The following is a 24,804-nucleotide window of genomic DNA, read 5'->3' as shown; positions in this document are numbered from 1 at the left end:
CAAGGGCTTGTTACTTGCTTTGAGCAGTACCCCTGCTCGTGGGAGACCCAGGTAGTCAGAGTCACAAGGCAGTCAAGTCCTCCGGGTTTTTTGAGGTTGCTGACCACTGGAGATGCCGGGGTTGAACAGGCACAGGTTCGAGGGTCAATGGGCCGGTAGGCTTTGGTGTCTTCCTCTTTTTAGCAGCTGCACAGCAGGTCTTCGTGTTCCTTGATCTTCTTTCTGGTTTCGTAATCTGGATCTGAGGAAGGAAGGTTCAGGGAGACCCTAAATACTGAATTGATGGGTGTAACAGGTAGGGCAGGGGCCAATAGGTCCCTGTCCTGGGGTGGGTACACCACCTATCCTGCTCCTCTCCTGTGGGAGGGGGGCAGGAGCCTAGCTGTGATTGGGCAGGGCTCCATTTCTTCAAGATGGCCGGAGCCCGGGGTCATGCTTCACCTCGTCTCACCCACCTGAGGGGTGGGGTTGGCATAGGCTCGCACCCCCCCCCCCTTCCTGACGTAGTTTTTCCCGCCAGTCTTCCCGCCAGAGTGGGGGTCAGAACTGGTGGGGGCCAGTTGCTGGGTACAGCAAATGGTCTGGAGAAGCTCACAGAGGCGGCATGCCTTTGAAGCTTCCACCTGCCCATCCTAAAGAGGAGACCTAGCACCTCACCCAGGATGTGCATTGTTGCAGGCCCAGGAGAGGGGTGGGGGCTCTCCACCCAGGTGTCCAGCAACATGTCTGCTGTGGGGCAGCCTCTGCAGCCTCACAACCCAGACGTGGATTGTAGGTTAGGTTTTCAGGGGGCATCTCTAAGATGCCCTCTGGTGCATTTTACATAAATCCCACACTGGCATCAGTGGGGGTTTAATGTGCTGAGAAGTTTGGTACCAAACTTGTCAGTCTTCAGTGTAGCCATTATGGTGCTGTGGAGTTCGTAATGACAACCTCCCAGCACCATATACTCTCAATGGCATCACTGCACTTACAGTGCCCAGGAATGGCCCTGGGTACGGTAGGGGCACAGGGCTCATGCACCTGTGTCCACACCTCTGGCATAGGGCACCCAGCTAGAGGGGTGACTGAAGTATGCCGGGGCAGTGGGTTCTGTGGGCATGGCACACAGGGATGTGTGCCATGTCGCCTCTTTGTTTAGTTCTGTATTTCGACATCCAGCCTGCAAAGGCAGTGTGCGGGTGTCAGGCTACAGGGCCCCTGAGGGTTGGACAATAAGTGCTGCAGTCCTCAGGGGCCTTCTCTGGTCACCATGCCCTGGGTACGTAGGGTACCATTTACTAGGGGCTGATAGGTGGCCAGAGATACCAATTGGGTTTAGTTTCAACACAGTTTTAGGGAAGGAACACAGGCCCTGGGTACCTGGTTGGCAGGAACCCAGGGCACACTAAGTCAAAGCACATCAGCAGTTCAGAAAAAAGTGGGGGCATACCAAGGCAAGAAAGATGGCACTTTCTCACAGTAGTGGTTCAAAAGGAGGACCCATTAGTCTTGTTAATATAATGTTTAACACCTTGACCGCGGCGTGAATTCCACCGCAGTGCTGGTGATTTGTGTGTGGGGGGGGTATTCGGAGTCAGACGGCCCCCGGCCGCCCTCCGCACACACCCACTGTGACGCCGACGCATGGAAGGGGTTAAGTTCCATATTGGTGCAGGTGGAAGTCAAGGAGGAATTACTCTTTTAAGTCCCTCCATAAAGACTTTGATAACTGGGATCTTGAATAATGAAAAGTGCTGTCTATTTTGCAGATAGGCTGAAATAGCAGCAAGGTGTTATCTTATAGAAGTATATGCTAACCCTGTGGTCTGTAGTTTTTTGTACTATTGCATGAAAAGTGTTAATCTTTTGTTTGTGACAGAATATAACAAATCTTTTCCAGTTAGGTGCATAACATTGTCTTGCAGGTTTGCAAGCTTCTTTAAGAATGTCCATACATTCTTGAGGTAAATTCAAGTAACCAAATTCTCTCGATCCCTTCATCTGGTGAGTTTTCGTATATGTCCTGCCAATCATCTGTTGTTCCCTTATCTTTGAGAGACCTTTTTGTTGTTCTTCCTCCAGGTGAAAGAACTCCTCTTCCATCTCTTCCTACAGCCTTGGAATGGAGGGGTTTCACAGTTCCTCTAGTTCCTTTTGTTTCCACTTGCTTTATTAGAGGAATCCTATATCCCTGCAACGAGTTGTCAAATTTCCTCTTGTTCTTAATTAGGGTTTTGACTTCAGCCTTGTGGAGTTTCCTTTTTCACTCTAGCATTTTTCTTTTGTTGTCGAGTTCTGGTTCATTTCTGTGTTTCGACATCGGGATAGGGTGCTGCGGCTTTTTGGCGACCTTCGGCGACGATGCAAAGGGGATTTTTGTCACTGTGCCTGGTCTTTGTTGATGGTGTTCAGCTGCCTTTTGCGTTCTCCCTCCCATGGCTCTTATCCTTTCGAGGTCGAATCAGGTTTTGGACTTGGGTAGCTGCTTTGGCTTCAACCTGCCCTCTGGCGCCGACAATTTAGGTGTCATTGTTGGTTTGAGTCAGAGGGCTTCCTCTGAGGGTTAACCTTCTGTCTATGAGTTGGAGGTCTTCAGTTCGGATGTTTCTCGGCTCGGAGGGTTTACCTTCTGTCTGTTCCTCCCTCTGCTCTTTCTTGTGGCCCTTCCTAGTCTGGCACTCGATGATCTCCTCGAGGCTTGGCTCTTCTTTGGTCCACCTCTGTATCCCAGAGGTCCTCCACATCATTAACCAGCCAGATCTTTTAATGACTCCTGCTTACGCCATTGCGTAGTGTTCCCACCTCTACTTCTGTCTTGCCCTGTAAGTCTCTGGCAAGAACTCTGTGCACACTGCACAGTCCCCTGCACTGTGATCCTTACAGAGGCAGAGGTTACAGACCATGTGCGTGTCCTTTTGGGCATACTTGTGGTGGGCCATGGGGCGGGACCCAAAGGGAGTATGCTCCATGCCCCATTCTCAGACCACGTGGTCTTGTTGCGTCAGTCATTTCACCGTGGTGTTACTCTGTAGTTTTCAGCATTTTCTGTGTGTTTTTTCGGCGTTCTCTACTTCCTACCACTCGTCGCCAATCTTCTTCCCTCGACTGTTTGAAAAAACTGGGCTTCCATACCCTATGGCGATAAAAAGGAATTTGAAGATTCTGTTGAGCGATTTCCAGGGCATACGCCCGACGTCACACAAGGAGGGGTTTGAACCCAGAACCCAAATGGTGATGACACCCATGAAAAAAAGGCGAAAAAATAGAAAAGAGACTTCAAGGAGACTTTTTCAGACTCAATCACTAGATGGTGGCAATAATACATAGCATGCGAATCCAGAAGGCGAAGCTTCAGCATTTTGTGTTTTGGGTGGTGGGAAAGAGGTCGATGTCAGGAATGGAGTTGATGTGTGGAAAAGTAAATTTTGCCATGTTCTGTGTCCCTACGAGTCCTTCATCTTATGTTATGTGTGCATGATTAATATGCATATGTATTCCCTCTGTTCGATTAATGACGCAATTACAGTTGTGTCCATCTCTAGTATGCCAGTTTCCAGTCCTCGTGAATACTACGAATATCAGGCCTATGTAAAGTTACGTTGCCACGTTTCTCAGTATGCACGTTATTTCATTGTAAAGTCCCCGTTTCTAGGCCTCAAAAGGGCCCGGACACCAGATTCAGCTCCTGTCTCCTGAGCCCTCGCTGAGGAGCGATACAGCCCCCACCTGTGTTCCTGACCCTTCACTTACTTCCTGCCTCACAGTGCCCGGCTCGGCCTGGCTCTGCCTCTGAGTCTGCCAAGAGTATGTTATGATTCTAGTTATCAGTTCAGCCCTCCTTCTCTGCATTCCTAAGCTACTGAATCGTATCAATAGTTTCTGTCATTGTCTAGCCTTTACGTCTCCATGTAAGAGAAATACTGCATTTAATGGTCATTTAATATTCTTCATCACGCACTACATGTAGAATAATGCATGCTCCAGTCTTGGAGTCCGTTAGCCTCTCCCCTCCTGACTCTTAGTTTATATCAACATGTTCTCTAAACATCAGATACTAGATACTGTTTAGGTACATGTCGCCCTGACTCTCCAGACTTCAGTCTCTGCTCCTAGCACAGAGTTCGTAGCCCCCAGCTTCTCCTAGTAACGCGTCATTGCCAGTTTGCGCGCACCATTAGGTTAGAGGTCCCGGCTCCTTAGGTAGCCCCCTCCATGTTTCCGCCCCATTTATGACATATTCTGTTACGTTTGCATCACATGTCTATGTATACGCCCCTGTTACACCCATTTTCACCCTTATCTTTCACGACTGCTATTGACCACACCTACTGCTCCGCCTATCGTATGTATGGTAATGCAACTGTTTTTAGTATATATGTTCGTGTATTGTTATTAAATGTGAGCGCGCTCATCCCAGATCCTGCCCGGCAGCTGTCGGGGCCCCCCCTGTCAAGCGCTGCCATCCTATTCCTGTGCAGGTTGTCCTGTTCCTGTCCTTATGCTGTATTAAACCTGCAAACTCCTACTACCTCGAATCTTGACTCTTATTTATTGAGCTATCTGTTATTGCTATGCCTAGTCAAACCTAGATCCGGTATTATTTATTTATATACCACATAATGGCGCCCGAATAGGGACTTGCCCTTTCCCCACGCGCCGGTGAAGCCACGCGTGCCCCCTGACCCTCTACAGCCGTGACGGAACTCTTCTGCCCACCGGCAGATATTTCTGCTTCAAGTATCCCTCAGGCCCACGGAGGAGACGGAGGTGGCGGTCCAGCATCCAGACGAGGCGGTGGAGGAACGCGGCGAGTCCCGACCAGAGCCCAAGCCGAGAGTCCAAGGTCCGAGGTATCCGGAGGCCCACCCGTAACAGAAGTCCGAAGTTCGTCCGTCCGGCGTCGAAGCAGTCCAGTCCAGTCCGAGGCCTTCCGTTCTTGCTGCCCGGTGAGTACCGTTGCTGGGGTAGTATCTAGACAGGGTCAATCTAATTGACTCTGGTCCGTGGGGTTTGGTGGTACACATATCCCAAACGAAGTGTCCACTTCGGTGGATGCGGGTCCTGACGTGTCTCTTTATGAGACCGGTAAGTTTAGTACTGTTTTAGCAGTGCATCTAGTTTCTGTTCTAGTCAGTTCTGTTCTCGAGAAAATTCATGTATTCTGTTTTCAGTATTCCAGGTAGTATTCTGTTCGAACTGTTATTTTAAATATTCTCCATGTATTTTAATGTCGTGGTATGAATGTGAAGTAATTATCGTGTTCATTGTGTATTGTATTGTGTCTAGATTACAGTTCAGTCATGCCCTTATTCTCGAAATTACGTCAGTTAAAAACCAGAAAAGGTCTGCTAGAAGCAGCAGTTCCTGTCCCGCCTAGGGACAGTCCAGGTCATTTTATGTATCAAAAGCATGGCATAAGTGCCATATTATATCTAGATTTATGGGTAGAGTATACCAAAGAGTTAGAAGAAAAGTATAGGTGGCCTGTATCAGGCACATGGGATGCCGAGTGCATCATGCGAGTAGAAGAAGCATTATGGAAAAAGAAAGCCAGACAGTCACAGAAAGATGCCATCGAGCTATGGCGCAAAGAATCTCATAAAAGAACCGAAAAAGAAATCAGAAAGTCAGAACTAAGTAGAGAATCCTTAGAACGAGCCCAGGAAAAAGAATTAATCGAGATAGGTGAACGAGTTAAAACCGAACAGTCAGACAGACAGAAGCATGCCCTTATTAAGGGTATGTATCCTCTTCTTGCCGAGGGCTTGCCAAAAGCGACCCCGGAGGCATCCAGTAATTTTCCGCCACCACTAGTTCCGACCAAGCTACGTCACAAACCGACCGCAGCTGATATTTTCATCTCGTCCTATTTGGACGACACAGTCCCGGAATATGCAAATCCTGTTCCGCCGGTCCCTGTAAATCAGGCAATTCCTGCTCCTCCAGACACCGGAGTACCTGTTACGGTACCCCCGGTCCAGCCCGCCATACAAGTCCAGCCTGCATTTCCATTTCCCACTCTGCCAGGACGAAGAGCATCAGTTGACGACTCTAGTTTAGGGGCCGCAGGGGGAGGTCCTCCTGGAACCCCGCCGCCACACAAGCGTTTAACGTTAGTCGAATTACATGCACAAGCGTCACAGCGTACGCCCAGACATCAGTCTGTTGCAGAAATAAGAAAAGCCCTTACCGAATGTGGCTATGACCCAGTCCCAGGCGAGGATAATATGGTTTTATATTCATTACGCGTAAGAAAGGTGACCGAGTATCTAGTCACCCTACCAGATATGAAAGAAGATCTAGACAGAATATATCGTTTCATCCGTACAGGGGATGATCCAGAAAGTATTAGTGACGTCATGTCTCAAAGGAAAGTTGAGATCCAGCTCATGTTATTAAAGTTCTTGATTAATTGTCTAATAAGAGAACAAGATTCCCCGACTAAAGATCAGGCCGAAATGAAAATCCTGACAAGGTGGAATGATAATATAGCCGAGGGTAAACACAAGACTATCAGTAGTATAGAGAGTATGTACAAGAAAATCCGTAAAGAAATAATAAAGTTACACGAACAACGTAAAGCAGCACAAGTAAGCGAGAAAGAAAATGACTCTTCTACAGAAGAGGTAGAGGATGAGAATCCCGCCAGAATAGCGTATGTAGGAAAATCTAGATTTCCAGATCGCCATTTACGTCTAGAACACAAGCCAATTTTTCATCATCCAGCACCAGAACAAGGTTCTCTGGAACAAGTATTTCAAGCTACCGATCACATTCTGAAATCACGAATCGGTTATAGCGAGTTAAGTACTATGCATGAACAAGAACTAGCCCGATCAGCAGTCCGATGGATTACTGATTCTACCACTTTTCCAGACGAAATAGTGGCACAAATGTTTCTGAAATTGCCCCCAGCCGAGCAGCGACTGGCGGGTATGTATATGATTCAGCACCTCATTACTTTGTATGAGGGTCAACATTCTGATCCAGGTCCGTTACATGATGTCCTGAACGAGTTACTCCAGTATAAATGGAAAGGTTTAGGTACTGATTTAATTAGTGTCATTCTAGAACAGCGCCACAAATATAGTATGTTTTTGAACCCGCATTTTGTTCATGTCTCACCTCCAGAAAGTAAACCGTTTTACATAGACAGACAGAATCCGTTACGAGAAGTACACCCAGTTAGGACAACAGATGGTGAAATGCAACGAGTGTTTGTTTACACTCCGATTACAAAGATGGAACTCTTAGAGATGAAAAAGTTAATTCCCTGTCATGACAAAGATCCAGCAGGGTTCCACCGAGAATTAAAAGACATGCTCCGTATGGGAGAATACACGTATCCAGATATAATTAAAATGTTAAAAGTCTTATTGCCCGCAGGGGTATACGAAAAACTCAAGGAAAAAGATTGGGAGGTGGGAGAGAAAAAGATCGATTGGGCAGTTCTAGAAGCTGAAGATAAGATACGAGTACCAGGTACCGGTCTAGGAGAGAAATGTAAAGAATTACCTGAACTGTTAATACAAGCTTTGCCCAGATTATTAGCAACTAAAAAGGAAGACTGGGATGCAATCTCAGCCTGTAAACAGAAACAAGACGAAGACACTAGTGATTTTTATTCTAGATTCGAGAAATGTTTTAGTATAAACAGTGGCCTCAAGACAAGTAGCGAGTCATACCCTCATCTTTTTGTTACTAAATTAGTCGAGAATTCAAGTCCACAAGTTAAGAATCGAGTTTTGAAAGTCGAAAGTACCTGGCAAGCTAATACCCCGTCCCAGATGTTACAGATGCTTCAATACCACCAGAATAGAATCAGAGAAGAACAAGATCATGAAAGGAAACGTATGAAGGACACGAAAATGAAAGTACTGGTTGCACAATCTATTCCACAAGACAGTCAGAAGAGGGGTCCGAATCAAGCCAGTCATCATGCAGCTCCCGTTAAAGGAAACTGCAATTATTGTAAACAGCCAGGTCATTTCATAAACGAGTGTGCAGTTCTGAAACACAACATAGCTACCGGTAAGACTAAAGAAAGACCACGTCCGCCTAGACAAGAACAAGTTTCACAGACTTCTCAGCCACAGAATGCACAACAGACAGTTCCAGCACCGCAGCCTATTGCTGCAACACAGCATGTTACACAGCAGATGTACCAGTATGCGCAGTCTGAGTATCCAGAGTATCAGCCATATTCATGAAACAGCCTAGAGAGGGAGGTAGGCTTGCCTCTCATCGAGATACCTGTAGATCAAGAGGGTCCCTATGTTCATAGTCAAGTACTAGGGAAAGACAGAAAGTTTTTGATTGATACAGGGGCAAGTAGGACCACCATTAGTCACGCCGAAGTTCCAGGGGCTCCGCTCTCAGGCTCAAGAAATGTTTCCCTTGGATTTTCAGGAAAGCCTATTGTAAATGAGATATCTCAGCCAGTTACTCTAGAAGTAGGTCCATTGTCCCGCACTACTGATCTGTTACTTACGAAGTCATGTCCAGAAAATCTGTTAGGCATTAAAACACTGAAAGAATTAGGTGCAGTCATATGCTGCTCCCCAGAGGGAATACGATTGTTCCTACGTGACTTCAAGGGTCACTATGTATTACGAGATTTTGATCCGAGATTGTCTAATGTTCCGCAGCATCTATGGGCACAAGGTCCAACTGATGTTGGTTATATGCAAATCACACCCCATCGTGTGACTCTCAAGCCAGGTGTAGTGTTACCACGAATCAGACAGTACAGATTGCCACCTGAGGCTGTAGCAGCCTTATCCAAAATTATTGACGAGCTCATCGCTCAAGGAGTAGTTGTAGAAACTGACTCCAATGTATGTAATTCTCCGATCATTCCTGTCATGAAACGTACTGATCCGAATGCACCCCCAGCATATCGATTAGTGATTGACCTACGAGAACTCAATAAATGTATTATTCCCCAGTACCCAGTTGTCCCAGATATCTCTTCCCTATTGACAGCCATTGCCATTGAGAAGCTTCATTTTTCACAGTCATAGACCTCAAGAACGCATTTTTCAGTGTCCCCATTCATCCAGACAGCCAGTTTCTTTTCGGATTTTGTTTAAATGGAAGGAGATATATGTTCACACGCGCTCCTCAAGGTTTCACAGAAAGTCCTAGTATTTACAGTCAAGCACTTAAGAGACAACTGGACAACATTCCCATGCCAACTGACACTGCGCTACTCCAGTATGTCGATGATCTACTGATCACAGCCCGTTCTGAACGTGCTTGCGAGCGAGCATCCCTTACAGTCTTGTATTTCCTAGCCGAGATGGGGCACAAGGTGTCCCCTTCTAAGCTTCAATTCTGTGTCCAGCAAGTGATCTATTTAGGCCACTTACTGTCCAAGAGGGGTAGGCAGTTGACACTAGACCGTATCCAGTTAATAGCGAGTCTTCCTCAGCCCAAGACCCAGAGGGAGGTACGTGCTTTTATCGGCCTTACTTCTTATTGCAGACAATGGATTCCTCAGTATGCATTTTTAGCTAAACCACTGATACAGTTAACGACACAGGGGGCAGCCGTATCGACTGTCCTCCCTTGGACATCTGAACATACACTTAGTTTCAATAAGTTAAAGAAAGCTTTATGCCAAGCTCCAGTTCTAGCTACACCAACCTACAGTAAGCCTTTTACACTTTTTGTCACTGAACGCGAAGGTACAGCATTATCTGTTCTTACACAAGATCAAGCAGGACAATACAAGCCCTGTGCTTATTTTTCGAGCACATTAGATCCTGTAGCCCAGGCTCTGCCTGCGTGCCTCAAGTCAGTTGCAGCCACAGCACTAGCTATCAGACAAAGTGATTCCATAGTGTTAGGACACTCCCTGACAGTACAAGTTCCACACTCCGTGGAAGTTCTTTTGAACCGAACACAAACTCAGCACTTGACAATTGCACGTTTAACAGGTTATGAATTGACACTGTTCCAGCCACACATAGAAATCAGACGCTGCAACGTTCTAAATCCTGCAACACTGTTACCGTCAGTTAATTCGAATCCTGCCACACACGACTGTGTGGAAGTAGTTAACATTATGACAAAGCCAAGACAAGATCTGACAGATATTCCATTACCAGATCCAGACCTGACACTTTATGTGGATGGTTCATGTATGAGAACAAGTACAGGAGAACTAGTAGCCGCGTATGCAGTGACTACTGACACTGAAGTTATTGAAACACACCGTATTGACACCCTGTCTGCTCAAGCAGCAGAGCTAGTTGCTCTGACACAAGCCTGCATACACGCTAAGAACCTGAAAGTTAATGTTTACACAGATTCACGCTACGCATTCGGAGTTGTACACGACTTCGGAGTGCTCTGGCAGGAGAGAGGTTTCATGACTTCTCATGGAACCAAGATTCAGCATGGTCTCCTTATTCAAGCTCTGTTAGATGCCATACACCTACCGACATCTATTGCTATCATGAAATGCAAAGCACATACGAAAGTTACTGACATTATTTCTCAAGGTAATGATCTAGCAGATCGCACAGCCAAGCTTACAGCACAGACTCCAGACATTTCAGTTAAGCCAACACAGACACATACTCCAGATCCGACTACCTGTATGACAGTTAAAGACCCTACTCAAGATGTCATAGATATCCAGTTACATGCTACTCCCGATGAAATCAAGAAATGGTCCGAACAAGGAGGGGTCCAGACAGATCAAGGATGGTTAACGAAGGGTAGAACCACATGGTTTCTCCCCGACTCCATGGTTCAAGTCATTATCAATACCGCACATAGTCCAGCACATTTAGGAGAAAAAGCTATGTTAGATAGTATCCAGAACATTTGGTTCAACAAGCATTTACGAGCTGCAGCCAAGCAGAAAGTCCGTACCTGTATGATATGTTGCCAGTTTAATCCAGGTAAAAGTGTGCCGGTGGAACAAGGTGGATTCCAACCTCCTGACCACCCTTTTGAAGTCCTCCAGATGGATTATATTCAGATGGAGCGATGTCGAGGTTTCAAGTATGTCCTTGTAGTTGTATGCGCTTTGTCCAGGTGGACAGAAGCATATCCAGTCCCAGATTACACAGCCGCGACCACTGCCAAGCAGTTGGTTCGTGAATTCTTCCCCCGTTATGGACTCCCTAGAGTCGTATATTCTGATAACGGCCAGCCATTCTCATCTGAGTTGATGAAGCACGTTTCCCTATTGTTAGGGTACCAGTGGAAGTTCCATTGTGTACGCCATCCTGAAGCAGCTGGTCTCGTAGAGAGACATAATCAGACCCTGAAAATCCGAATTGCAAAAGTTTGTCAAGAGAAAGGTGTGGACTGGCTAGTAGCTCTGCCAGTTGCTCTGTTCTACATGCGCATGGTCGCACATTCCAGATCAGGTCTGTCCCCGTACGAGGTCGTATTCGGCCGCCCCCCTAACATGTGGGGTACACCTAGACCCCGAAGTATTACCGATGTTTCAAGTAATATGCTGACAGATTACCTAGCTTCCTTGATGTCTGCCCTCAACTCTTGTCGTTCACAGGTTGCCGCCGCATTTCCAGACAATACCGAGGTGGCACCGCATGAAATCGTTCCCGGATCCATGGTCTTAGTGCGAAACTTTGATCGTTCAAGTCCGCTGGAGCCTCGCTGGAAGGAGCCCCGACAGGTCCTCTTGGCCACCCGTACAGCCGTGAAGTTGGAGGGACGAAAAGGCTGGGTGCATCTTTCACACATCAAAAATTTTTATGGATTGAAGCCCATTTCAAAGAACATTTCCGAGCATTTAAAAGACTGCCAAAGTACTATTCTTAAGGACTGTCCCGCAAAAGACAATGATACTGCACCCTCCCTGTTAGAGACAGCTCCGCAACAGGAGTATAAGAAAAAGTTACGGTCTAGTAAAATAAGTCAGCCAGTTTGATTGTCTAAGTCCTCCCCTAGGTGAAACGGTTAGACCGGTTTCTGACATGTATAAAATAGACCCCCATAGTGAGAGAGTTAGTCAAAACTCAATCCGATGTATCGTTTTTCTAAGTTTCATATTATTTCTCAGTATTATGATTTCCTGCACCAGTTATGCGTTTTATCTGTATTTTCCAGTTTCTCATGTAAATAAGTCTGCCAATGTTACCGTAGAGCACACGTTTAGTGATCTGCCTCCTCATGAACTCTCTTATCGCCTCGCTATGCGTAACAATTCTTTTATCCGCATGTTACATTATTCACACCAGACCAGCAATGCCACTAATTGTTGGGTGTGTGGTCGACTCCCCCCTTTCCAGACACCGAAGGGAGTTCTGCCACTCTTTCCTTATCCATTTTCACATAATGGTTCGTGTGGAGCATGGTCCACGTTAACGTCATCCTCAACAGATATGTCTTTTCTTAACAGTAAATGTTTCCCAGACAAGCAAGGTCTTCCCCACAGAACAGGGTTAGATCTCGAAAACGAAGTTTACAATTTAGGTAATTATTCTTCGAGTTTTATGGTCCTGAATGTTCAGTCTGATACTACTCCAGACTTACCTGCTATTTCAGTATTACCAGTCAAAGGCGAATTATGTGTCCGAAATAATGGTTCCGTACATGTAGGACATAGTGATTGTACTACTATTGTCAAGTATAGTGACAGTGGGAAATCTATTTTCAAAGCTTCACGTCATTCTTATTTTGTTTGTGGTCAGACTGCATATGTTCGTCTGCCCCTCGATTGGGAGGGAACATGTTACATTGCCTTCCTACTGCCACCAGTTTTCCTAGCCCCATCTGATTATCATAGAAACACACATCTAGTACACGTTAGACATAGAAGGGAGTCCCCGATTGTCGATTATACTGAAACTGCTCTAGAACAATATACAGATTTCAATAGAGGTTTCTTCTTCTTTATAGGACCTATCCAGAACAGTAAGCTAATCCGTAGGTTAACCAGAACCCTTGAAGCAGTAGTGAATGAGACTGCCTCTGCCCTAGGTAACTTAACCGAAGAGCAATCTGCTATGAGATTTGTCGTGCTCCAGAATCGTCTCGTCCTTGACGTCATACTGGCCGATAGGGGCGGGGCCTGTAGAGTCATCGGATCTAGTTGCTGCATTTTCATTCCTAATAACGCGCCGTCTGTTTATTCAGCTATAACCAGACTTCATAAAATTGCCCATATGTTACACCAAGATCCAGGCACCTGGACATGGTCCGGTTGGTTCTGGAATATAATTTCCGCCTGGGGATGGAAAGTCTTGTCCTTTCTAGGTATTACAGTAGCAATCATATTCAGTTGCTGCCTCTGTATACAATGTGGCCCTGCGATTTGCGGCATTTGTGCTACCTCTTGTATTCCTAGTCCCAAGCCCCGTTCTAAATCCCGTTCCAAGAAAATTCGAGACGAACAAATGATACTGTATGAAATGATAGATGGTATCATGAATATTGATGTTTCCTGATGGAAACGTAGTGACAAGGAGGGAATGTGGAAAAGTAAATTTTGCCATGTTCTGTGTCCCTACGAGTCCTTCATCTTATGTTATGTGTGCATGATTAATATGCATATGTATTCCCTCTGTTCGATTAATGACGCAATTACAGTTGTGTCCATCTCTAGTATGCCAGTTTCCAGTCCTCGTGAATACTACGAATATCAGGCCTATGTAAAGTTACGTTGCCACGTTTCTCAGTATGCACGTTATTTCATTGTAAAGTCCCCGTTTCTAGGCCTCAAAAGGGCCCGGACACCAGATTCAGCTCCTGTCTCCTGAGCCCTCGCTGAGGAGCGATACAGCCCCCACCTGTGTTCCTGACCCTTCACTTACTTCCTGCCTCACAGTGCCCGGCTCGGCCTGGCTCTGCCTCTGAGTCTGCCAAGAGTATGTTATGATTCTAGTTATCAGTTCAGCCCTCCTTCTCTGCATTCCTAAGCTACTGAATCGTATCAATAGTTTCTGTCATTGTCTAGCCTTTACGTCTCCATGTAAGAGAAATACTGCATTTAATGGTCATTTAATATTCTTCATCACGCACTACATGTAGAATAATGCATGCTCCAGTCTTGGAGTCCGTTAGCCTCTCCCCTCCTGACTCTTAGTTTATATCAACATGTTCTCTAAACATCAGATACTAGATACTGTTTAGGTACATGTCGCCCTGACTCTCCAGACTTCAGTCTCTGCTCCTAGCACAGAGTTCGTAGCCCCCAGCTTCTCCTAGTAACGCGTCATTGCCAGTTTGCGCGCACCATTAGGTTAGAGGTCCCGGCTCCTTAGGTAGCCCCCTCCATGTTTCCGCCCCATTTATGACATATTCTGTTACGTTTGCATCACATGTCTATGTATACGCCCCTGTTACACCCATTTTCACCCTTATCTTTCACGACTGCTATTGACCACACCTACTGCTCCGCCTATCGTATGTATGGTAATGCAACTGTTTTTAGTATATATGTTCGTGTATTGTTATTAAATGTGAGCGCGCTCATCCCAGATCCTGCCCGGCAGCTGTCGGGGCCCCCCCTGTCAAGCGCTGCCATCCTATTCCTGTGCAGGTTGTCCTGTTCCTGTCCTTATGCTGTATTAAACCTGCAAACTCCTACTACCTCGAATCTTGACTCTTATTTATTGAGCTATCTGTTATTGCTATGCCTAGTCAAACCTAGATCCGGTATTATTTATTTATATACCACAGATGCCCATGCCGACTATCACCGAAAGGAGGTGTCAACTACCTCATGACTGGAAAAGACTTCTTCGAATGAAAACAAAGTGCAAACATCAGGACCCAACACTAGATGGCAGGCAATGCAAAGCATGTGATCTACAGCTCACATGCCTTGAACGTAGGACTTTCAGGCAGAGTTCCCACTTGTGGACTTGTTGCCAAATTGTGCTGAGCATGTCTACTAAGTCATTGCTCACTCATAATAGGCACTCTGTTAGGAGATGACCTTGTTGTGAAGTGCCCAATGCTAAATACTGTGCACTAGTTTTGGCAGCTGCAGGAGTGTGTGGGCCTCCCTGTTTTTTAAGGTAACACAGATATCATGTTGTCCATCTTTATGAGGACTACTTATGTTTTGAACTTGGAGAAAGAAGGCTTTGAGTGCTATCTGAATGGCCATTAGCTTTAGGTAATTGATGTGGAAACCCTGCAAGTATGGCGCCCACACACCCTGGACGGTCATTTGCTGCAGATGTAACCCCTCTCCCAACCCAGATAGTGAGGAATCTGCTGTGATGGTCACTTCCAGAACTGGGTCTAGAAATGGCTAGCCCTGCAACAGGTTGTTGCTGTTACAGTAATGCAGACATCGATGGGTGCTGGCCCGTATCAACGCTAGATCATCCCACTGACCCTCCGCCTGTAACCATTGTGCTGCTATGCACTCCTGTAGAAGATGCATGTGTAATCCTGCGTGAATTACTATAGCTATGCAAGAGGCCTTCTGTGGCTGCTGAGCCTAGGAGCCCTGTTGCTTCTCGCCTCCGACATGGATTGAGAGTTGCCATCTGGACTGAACCAGAGGCGCTGGTCTCCAACTATTTCTCGACGTCTCTTTCCCTGATGGTGTTGGTGGTGTCGTCTCCTTCTTGGCGTTTTTTTCTCTGGCGATCCGGCCTACGGCCTTGTCGGTATCTCAGAGATTTCTTGGAGTGGAAGGTGTGGCAGACCTGACACCCGACCATAGCGTATTCGGGGGGAGGTATAAGTTAAAGACCAGGTGGCGGTCGGACAAAGGGTTCTTGAAACTGACACTAGGGTAAGTATTGAAAGGGCATCCTTTCTGTCACTGTCCTCTCATTTGTGTCATGAAACCACCGAAGAGGACAGTGCGAGGCCCAGAGAAGACCAGGAGAAACATGTAGGTCGAAAGGACGATTTTGTCCCAATGGGAGAGGATAGATGGAAGAAGTCAGATGATTAGCTTAAAGAGGTACCGACCGGGAACTCGATTGGTAAATATCCGAACCGGACGGCAGAATAAAATAACAATGGAACCGATGCCCATGCACATCACCAACCACAGGAGGTGTCCTTGAGACCTTGAGACTCAAAAAGAAAAACAAGTTGCTATCTTCCAAACCCAACACTAGATGGCAGTAGTATGCAGAGCACGTGTATCTACAGCCACAAATGGTACATACGAAATGCGTTACTTACCTGTAACTGCAGTTATCTAGTATTGGTGTCTTTCATAGATTCACATGCCTGAATCATTCCCAGTCATCGGAATGGGAGTCCCCGGTATATAAATAAAGTAATGTCCCGTAGACATATAGATAAATAGGCCTAAAGGCCTCACATTAGTAACCTATCCCTGTCCTTTTATAGAAAGGACCAAACTCTGGAAAAAAGCCAATCAGCTGTCACCTCCCTTTAGAACCCTCCTGGAAGGAGCCTCAGTCCCTCAGATTTTCGTACGCACAAAGCTAAGTAGGCGTATTACTGAGAGAAGTAGGTGAGCCCTTCCAGGGGAGGCGGGAGGGTTGCATGTGAATCTATGAAAGACACCAATACTGGATAACTGCAGTTACAGGTAAGTAATGCATTTCTTATCCAGTATTAGGGGTGTCTTTCATAGATTCACATGCCTGAATCAGAGTAGCAAGCAATGAAAAAAACACATTTCGGATGGTATAGGAGGGTTGTACGGCTTTTCAACGCGTGCTTTTACACCGTGTGCAGTTACAACGCGTTTTTTTCAACGCAAGTCGTTACCACGACTTGCGTTGGAGGGGGGCGGACTTCGGAATTTTTTAATTTACTATTCTAACACCAGCCTACGTACAGTAGGAAGGTGTTGGATAGTAAATAAAAAAATTCCTTGTCCTGCAGCGCCCTCCAGCGCAAGTCGTGGTAACGACTTGCGTTGGAAAAACCGCGTTGTAACGGCACGGCGGTGTAACAGCCGCGTCGTAAAGGCTGTTCCCCGTATAGGATATACAAGTCATTAGATAACAATATATCAAACGACTAATAGAAACATGCATTCGCAAGCAAGAAATACCACCAAATTATACAATAGAGAAATGTGCATACATGAGAAGGATGGAGGGATGAAAAGAAGGCTCACCTCTACTGAAACAGATGACGAAGTCCCACCGCAGCATCCTTCATGAGTTCTGTATCCAGGCAGTAATGCCTAGTGAAGGTATATGGCGACTTCCATGTTGCCGCTCTACAAATGTCTATAACCGGCACTCCTGCAAAAAGCGCCATGGATGTTGATATTGCCCTGGTAGAGTGGGCTCTCACTTTAGATTGTAGGGGTTGCCCTGCTTGTTCATGACAAACTGAAATAGCTGCCGAAATCCAGCGGGAAATACTTTGTTTGGTGAGTGTAAGGCCCTTCCTGGGTCTACTGTAAGTCACGAATAGCTGATTTGACTTTCTGAAGGCTTTTGTCTTTTCAATATAAAAGTTCAGGCAGCGTTTAAGATCAAGAGAGTGTAACGACCTTTCCGCTGCAGAACTGGGATTCGGGAAGAAAGAGCGCAAGACCACAGGCTCGTTGAGATGGAAGTCCGACAGGACTTTTGGAATACATTTCGGATTTGTCTGTAAAATTACTCTGTCCTGCTTGAATTGCTGAAAGGCCACCTGTATCGAGAAGGCTTGAAGCTCACTCACCCGCCTTGCGGAGGTGAGTGCAAGCAGGAGGGCGGTCTTCCGAGAGAGGTATTTTAGGTCAGCCCTGTGTACCGGCTCAAAGGGATGCTTCATGAGCTGATTAAGAACTGTGTTAAGGTGCCAGGTAGGCTGCAACATTTTCACAGGGGGAAAAGTCCTGTAGAGTCCTTTCAAAAACTGTTTGATCAATCTGTGAGACCAAAGAGAAGGGCCCGGTGGGGATCTTCTGTAACTGGATATCGCAGCCAAGTGGACCCTGATGGAAGCATGAGCAAGGCCTGAGTTTGCCAGATGGAGAAGATAAGGCAATACTTGCTCCGGAGAGGAAGAGAAAGGATGTACCCCTTGAGCCTTACACCAGATGCAGAACCTCTTCCATTTTAAAGAGTATGTTCTGTTGGTACTATCCGCTCGTGCGCGAGCCAGGATGGCTCTACAGTCTGGCGGAATATTCAAATTCTGAAGTTCTCTGAACTCAGGAGCCAAGCGGCTAATTTGAGTGAAGCCAGATTCGGATGCTGGACTTGCTGGTTGTTCATCGTGAGTAGGGACGGAAACTGTTTCAAGCGTATTGGCGGCTCCAGAGACAGGCGGTGGAGTTCCGTGAACCAATGTTGGCGTGATCAAAATGAGTGTACAAGGCTCCGCTTTTAATTTCCTGAGGACTCTGGGAATCATTGGAAATGGTGGAAAGGCGTACGCAAAGACGTTGCACCATGAGATCGAAAATGCATTCCCTAGAAATCCTTTCTGGGGATGCCAACTTGCGAAGTGTGGGCATTTGGCGTTGGATCTTGTGGCGAACAGGTCTATCCGGGGAGTGCCCCATCGTGAGAAGAGTTGTTGAAGATCCCTTGATCCAATTCCCACTCGTGAGACGTTGTCCTCTGTCTGCTTAATGAGTCGGTGAGTACATTGTCCATGCCCGGGAGGTACTCGGCCCGAAGAGATATATTGTGTCTGATTAACCAGTTCCAGATACTCTGCGACTTGTGAGAGTGTCAGAGAACGAGTCCCCCCCCTGTTTGTTGAGGTAGTGCATCGTCGTGGTGGTGTTGTCTGTACGGACGAGCACCAGGGAATTTTTGATCCTTGGAAGAAAGGCTTGAAGGGCAAGGAAGACTGCCCGTAGTTCGAGGAGATTGATATGGAGCCCTTTTTCGAAGAGGAACCACTTTCCGCTTATCTGCAGTTCTTGGAGGAAAGCTCCCCAACCTTCCAAGGAGGCATCTGTCGTGATGATATGCGGTGCAGCCGGAAGCAGGAATGGTAAGCCTTGAGAAAGGTTCTGAAAAGACATCCACCACTGCAGGGCCTTGACCATCCAAGGAGTCACTTTTATGAGATCGTCGAACGACCCTTTGCATTGGACCCATTGTTTTGAGAGTTCCTCCTGGAGGGGGGGGGGGGCATCCGCAGACGGCAGTGAGGTACTAAGAGGATACACGATGATGACATTCCCAGAAGGGATTTGAAAAGGCGGACCGTTAAGGTCCTCTTTGAAGCCACGAGGATCGCCAGTGCTAAAAGCTTGTCCTTCCTCTCTTGAGAAGGGAAGGCTTTCCTCAGTTGTGTGTCGAGAGTTTCACGTAGGAAGTTGATGCGCTGAGAAGGTAGAAGGACTGATTGTTCCCGATTGAGCGTGAGTCCTAAACAATTGAAAAGCTGCAGGCATGCGTTGGAAGACCTGTACACGTCTTCTAAGGATGGAGCCTTGATCAGCCAGTCATCCAGATATAGAAAGACTTGATGATGGTGCTGTCTGAGATATGCAGCTACTGGGGAGAGACACTTTGTAAAGATGCGAGGTGCAGACTTCAGTCCGGAGGGCAGGACGCGAAATTGAAAGGGTCTGCCTGCCACTGCAAATCTTAAATATTTTTTGTGATTTCTGTGAATCGGGATGTGGAAGTAAGCGTCCTGAAGGTCCAGGGACGCCATGTAATCTCCCCACTCCAGGAGTTGCAAGACCTCCTGGATTGTTACCATGCGAAACGACTGCTTCTTCAGGAATTTGTTGAGGGCTCTGAGGTCCAAAATTGGTCTCCACTTCTTTTTCTGAACTAAAAAGAAGCGGGAATAAAATCCTTTCCCTCGTTGAGACAGAGGGACCTTCTCTATCGACCCTTTCTAGAGCATAAGAGAGACTTCTCGGAGAAGCAGACGTATATTTTTGTGAAGATAGGGCGGGGAGGTGTCTGGGGAGGTAAATGCATAAATTCCAAAGAATGGCCGAATTAAACTAATTGTAGGACCCAACGTCCGTGGTAATCTGCTTCCAATTTTTTATGAAATGGGATATTTTTCCTCCAATTTTGAATGATGGAAATGAATCTGAGACTGGCTGAAGTGAAAGGTCATTGCCTACGTCTGTTGTTTTTTCGTTGGCCTTTACCACGAAAGGACGTCTTGCCATAAGAGATTGTTGATTTTGTTGCTGGCGCTGCTGATACTGGGATCGATTCTGGCCTGAAGAATATGAAGACCGGTTCTGGTAGTCCCCTCTGTAAGAGGACTGTCCTCTACCTCTAGACCCACGAAAGGACTGACTTTTGTACTGGAGAGTGCCCCATGCTCTAGCAGTGTCAGTGTCCTTTTTTATACTCTGCAGCGCTTCATCAATCTGTTAGCTGAAGAGAAATTGGCCATCATAGGGCATATCCAGTATTTCTGATTGTATCTCGGGACGAAAGGAAGTTGCCCTTAGCCAACCTTGTCGCTGCAAGACTGCCGCTCCAGCCAGCTGACGAAATCCTGTGGTTGCGATATCCAGCGCACAGTCTATTATCTCTGACGCCGAGGCTTCACCCTCTAGTAATATCTTCTTCGCCTCTTCTTTTGACTCATTAGGTAACTCCGACGATATGGGCCTATATCCGCCCATAGCTGTCTATTGTAGCGCCCCAAAAGCGCCAAGGCATTGTTACTACAGACATTGACGAGAACCGCTTCCCAATGTTGTCTAATCTTCGGCCTTCCTTATCTGGAGGGGCTGCTACCGGGGCAGAAGGATTTCTGGACTTCTTCTGGGTAACAACCGAATCTGGCTTGGGGTGTCCTGTTAAACACGCCGGTGCAGTATCAGGCGCCCTATACTTCTTATCTAAGCGAGACACAACCGGAGGTACCGATTTAGGGTTCTGCATGACCTTAAAACCCTGTTCCCACAGGTATTCAATAATGGGTATTGATCTTACTGACTTTTTAAGAGGTCCCTTAAAATGATATAAGAAGCAGTCGTGCTGTTGAGTGACCATTGGAATTTTGAAACGTTGAGCACCCCTCTCAACCATATTATGGAACCTCCAATGTCGCCAGTTGGTGAATCTGCGGGCGTAGGTACTGGAGATGCGGGAGAGGGAATGACATAGTCATCCCAGTCATCGTGGTTAGATTGAGTATCTTGTAGTTCTCCCTCGTCATGTTGTTCTTCTTCCTCCTCCTCATCAGTAGAAGGAGGATGCGGTAGATCAATCCGCTCCGGCTGTACACTCAAAGGTGGAGGCCGTAGTCTTGGTGGGGGAGATACTGCAGAAGGCTGAGGAGCAGGAGAGACTGGAAACCTCTGTTTATAGTCTTGTATGAGGTAACGCAGGTCTGAAACTAAAGAGACTGGAAGGCAAACCATTGGAGGTGGTGGTGGATGATATTCTTCCTCCTGATCCTCCTGATCCTCTTCTTCGTCCGAACTCTGACATTTGACATGAAGCTCCGAAGGGCTTGTCGCCGTCTGAAACATGTCCCCTTCATCTGAATCCTCCTCCTGAAGAAGACATGCTGGAGGCAGTGGCAGGACTCTGCTTGGCGATGTTAAAGCCGGCATCAGCGCCTTTTTTGTAATCTTTAGGTGCACATATGTGCTTTGCAGACCTGAATCCATCATCGTCGACGGCGGAGCGTCGACGGGTGTCATAGCCGGAGGATTCATCGTCGACGGGGCCATCGGCGACGGTGGAGACAACACTGGAGACTTCATCGACGACGTATTTGTCGACGGTGTTTTCGTTGACGGTAACTTCGTCGACGGTACCTTAGTCGACGGTACCTTTGTCGACGCCGTTTTCGTCGATGGTGTCGACGATATTGACTTAGTCGTCGAGGTCGTCGACGATTCCGTCGTCGGCGAGTGCAGAGTCAACGGCGTTTTCTTGATGCTTATCATCGACGATACAGTTTTACCTGCCGTTGACGATGGGGTCGTAGTCATCGACGAGGACAATTACGTCGATGTCATCGACAGAGAAACCGTTGTTGTCAATGTTGATACATACGATGCAGTAGACATAGCTCTCCTCGACGATGAAGACGTCATCAACGATACCGTCGTCGACGGAGTCGAAACAGGCTTTTTGAAGGTGGGAACTTCCTGAGAGGAAACCTTCACAGAAGTAGCCTTGGAGAGAACCTCTAAAGACTTTTTTGATGTCTTCTTTTGAGGAGGTACTGTAGGGCTAGGAGAAGGCACCCATGGTCTCTTTAGTGAAGATTTGGAAGAGACTGAAGAACCTTCACTTTCCTCAGAAGATTCCAGGTTGTCCCTGTCTTTTAGCCTCTGGAGCCAGATTAAGAGGCGTCCCTCACGGTCTTTGAGGGTTTTAGTGGAAAAGGTACGACATACCTTGCAGTCCTTGGAAGAATGGTCTGGATACAGGCAATACAGACAGTCTTGATGTTGGTCCTCTATATGCAGCCTTTTCTTTCAACAGGAACCACAGGACCTAAAAAGACCCTTTTTTGGTGTGTCACCCATGATGATATCAGCAATCACAGATGGAACAGAATAAAATACCAAACAACACTGGAAACCAGTTGTGAAGAAAAACCTACATTTTGCCACTAAAGCACTGAATGTCCATACATACCTTAAAGCGGACCATGTAATCCCCAATCACACTCTGCTGCCAGATCTCCTCAGCCGTCTTGGGTGACTCTGGAAGCTTGGCACGCTCATCTTTTTCAGACCCACGCTTCCTCTCTGACTGGGCTTTCAAAGCAGCCTCTCGAGCCCTATACCTGGCCTGAAAAACATGAAGCACAAGATTGACGTTACAGCTCTTCCAAGTCATAAAAAACAGAAGATCCATTCTGCTAGTCTGTGATTTACATAAAATCCAGAAAGGGAGAAGGTGATGAATGTTGGTGCAGTACCTATATCACCCTATTGTCTGGAGTTGGAGGAAAACTGTTACCAGATGGGAAACAGTATGAGGGTACAGGGTTTCAGGTGAAACTGGTAGACAGGGAGTAGGTGTTGGTGATAGGAGAGAAGAGCAGCCAGGTTCTTCGTGCAGAAGATGGTGCCCAGGTGGAAATTGTAGAAAGTAAATGAAGGTAGGAAAGGTGCTCACTGCTGGAGAGAAATACAGGGGAATAAGAACTACATTCAGTTTGGTAGTTGATCTAATACAGTGGTCTGGGCCTGTGCAGAAGGTCAGTACTGAAAGAGGGCATGTTTATATTAGGAGTATATTGCAGTGTGGGACTTAAATCAATCTGTCGTTGGTGGATGTATGTGCTAGGGGTGTATTTCAGCAATCAGATGATTGGTGGTGGGTACACTGACTGGGTAAGGTTTGACTGCAACCGTGTGTGGGGCAAACAAGGGGGCCTTCTATGCTTCAGAGTTTCTCAATGCAATATTACGCTCATGTGACCTCTTATTTTCTTCCTCATATTTCAGCCCACTCGGCGGGTACAAGATTTAAGATGTTTTCTGATGTGTAGGGGTTTGGCTGAGTAGAGTTGAAAGGGGCACACCCCCATCAGAGGCCTTGAGGATTTCTTTCATGCGCCGCTAATGGGGGACTTCTTGCTAATGCATAATCCACGGGGAGGGGTCAATAACTAATACACTGCTGTGGGATCCTGGCACGCTTTCCAATGAATCTGATTTTTTGATGTCAGTGAATTCTATGGGTTCGGGTCTTTTTCGGAATGTAGAAGAAATTCGCACTGTATTCCAGAACAAATGCCCCACTGGTCCCGTTTTCAGGGCAGCTGTACACACGCACGCAATACAAGCAGCCACGAAGACAAGGGCTCCGAGGCCATGCCCCTCCAGTCCTTTTCTAAACACACTACTATCCTTCCTCCAAGACCCCAGTTTAACGACCCCACAAAGAATCCGTGAAACCTGGGCTGATCTAGAAAGGGGAATGTTTTCGACGACTACTACAAAGACCAAAAAGAGATTATGCACCCTATGTTGAAATCACCGAGGCACACTGGAACGGCAGGGGTATGGCTGGGTCCACTGCCAAAAAAGGCTGCTTTGGTCATTGGGATAATTCATTACATGGTCTAAAGTGTCATTTAGAAATTACACTACCAGTGAGTAGGGGTAATCCAGCATCATGTATCACATCAGAACGCTTGCTTCCCTGGAGGAATACCCTCTAATCAACTAACATACCCCCAGGCCCTCAGCCAATGAATATCGCCAAGAGAGAGTGGAATCATAGAGGGCCTCATATTACTTTACATAGTATATAACATTGCTAGGTGACCGGAGTAGCGTGTGTAGAATAGTGAATGGGCTTAGCAACAAGCTGCAGGTGGCGCTGGCTGTACCAGCTATGAATGGCTGATATTGTGGTATAGTGAAAATGTCATTCACCTTCAGCTAGAAACCCCTTCATTACTTTTTTATTTTTAGCAAGCCTTTTACTTTTACTCTGCAGCATTGTGCAGCTACCACGGAACTCGGTACATTAACATCAAAAACCAGCCATGCTGGTTAGTTGGCATCAAATTAGCTGATGGCACAAAATAATTATTGACACATTACTCTAGTAAGGTAGTGTAGTAAAGTTCGTGTGGGTTAAAAGACATGCTGTAATGCATTAACGCCCTAGCTATAATTCTCAAACACATAAAGGCAAGACATCACTTAAACGGAAGTTAATGTAATGCAGCAACTGGGTAAACTCTGCAGCAACAAACTTCACACAAAAAATAATGAACCCTGGTCCCCCCACACTCCCTAATCCCTTCGCCATCTCCCCCATACACTACCCTCCTGCGGAACCCACGCTCCTGCCTGTCCCCATCCCTGTGCCCCCCAGCTCGCTGCCATTCGGCGCCTTCCTTCTGCCCTCTGCCAGCCTCCTGCTCTCCTCGCAATCCTGACAAGCTAGGGCAGCACCAGGACACGACCACGGATGGCACAAGGCAGAAGATGTCAAGGGTGAAACAAGCACATACATGTATGTG

The 24,804-nt window shown here is 46.7% G+C and overlaps 1 protein-coding gene across 6 annotated transcripts in view; it reads right to left on the bottom strand.

The window, feature by feature from the left end:
* UBTF (upstream binding transcription factor) overlaps positions 1 to 24,804 on the bottom strand; it is a 163,773-nt gene that overhangs the window by 87,087 nt on the left and 51,882 nt on the right. For all 6 annotated transcript variants that reach the window (XM_078645187.1, XM_078645189.1, XM_078645191.1 and 3 more), the window contains one exon: positions 22,455 to 22,610. In XM_078645187.1, the coding sequence (XP_078501313.1) occupies positions 22,455 to 22,610 (156 nt within the window). The remainder of the gene's footprint in view (positions 1 to 22,454; positions 22,611 to 24,804) is intronic.

The sequence above is a fragment of the Lissotriton helveticus genome, chromosome 5_1 (genome assembly GCF_964261635.1).
Source record: "Lissotriton helveticus chromosome 5_1, aLisHel1.1, whole genome shotgun sequence".
In the NCBI taxonomy this organism is placed as follows: domain Eukaryota; kingdom Metazoa; phylum Chordata; class Amphibia; order Caudata; family Salamandridae; genus Lissotriton; species Lissotriton helveticus.
The sequence above is the reverse complement of the archived record's forward strand: the minus strand, read 5'-3'. Positions and strand labels throughout refer to the sequence as shown.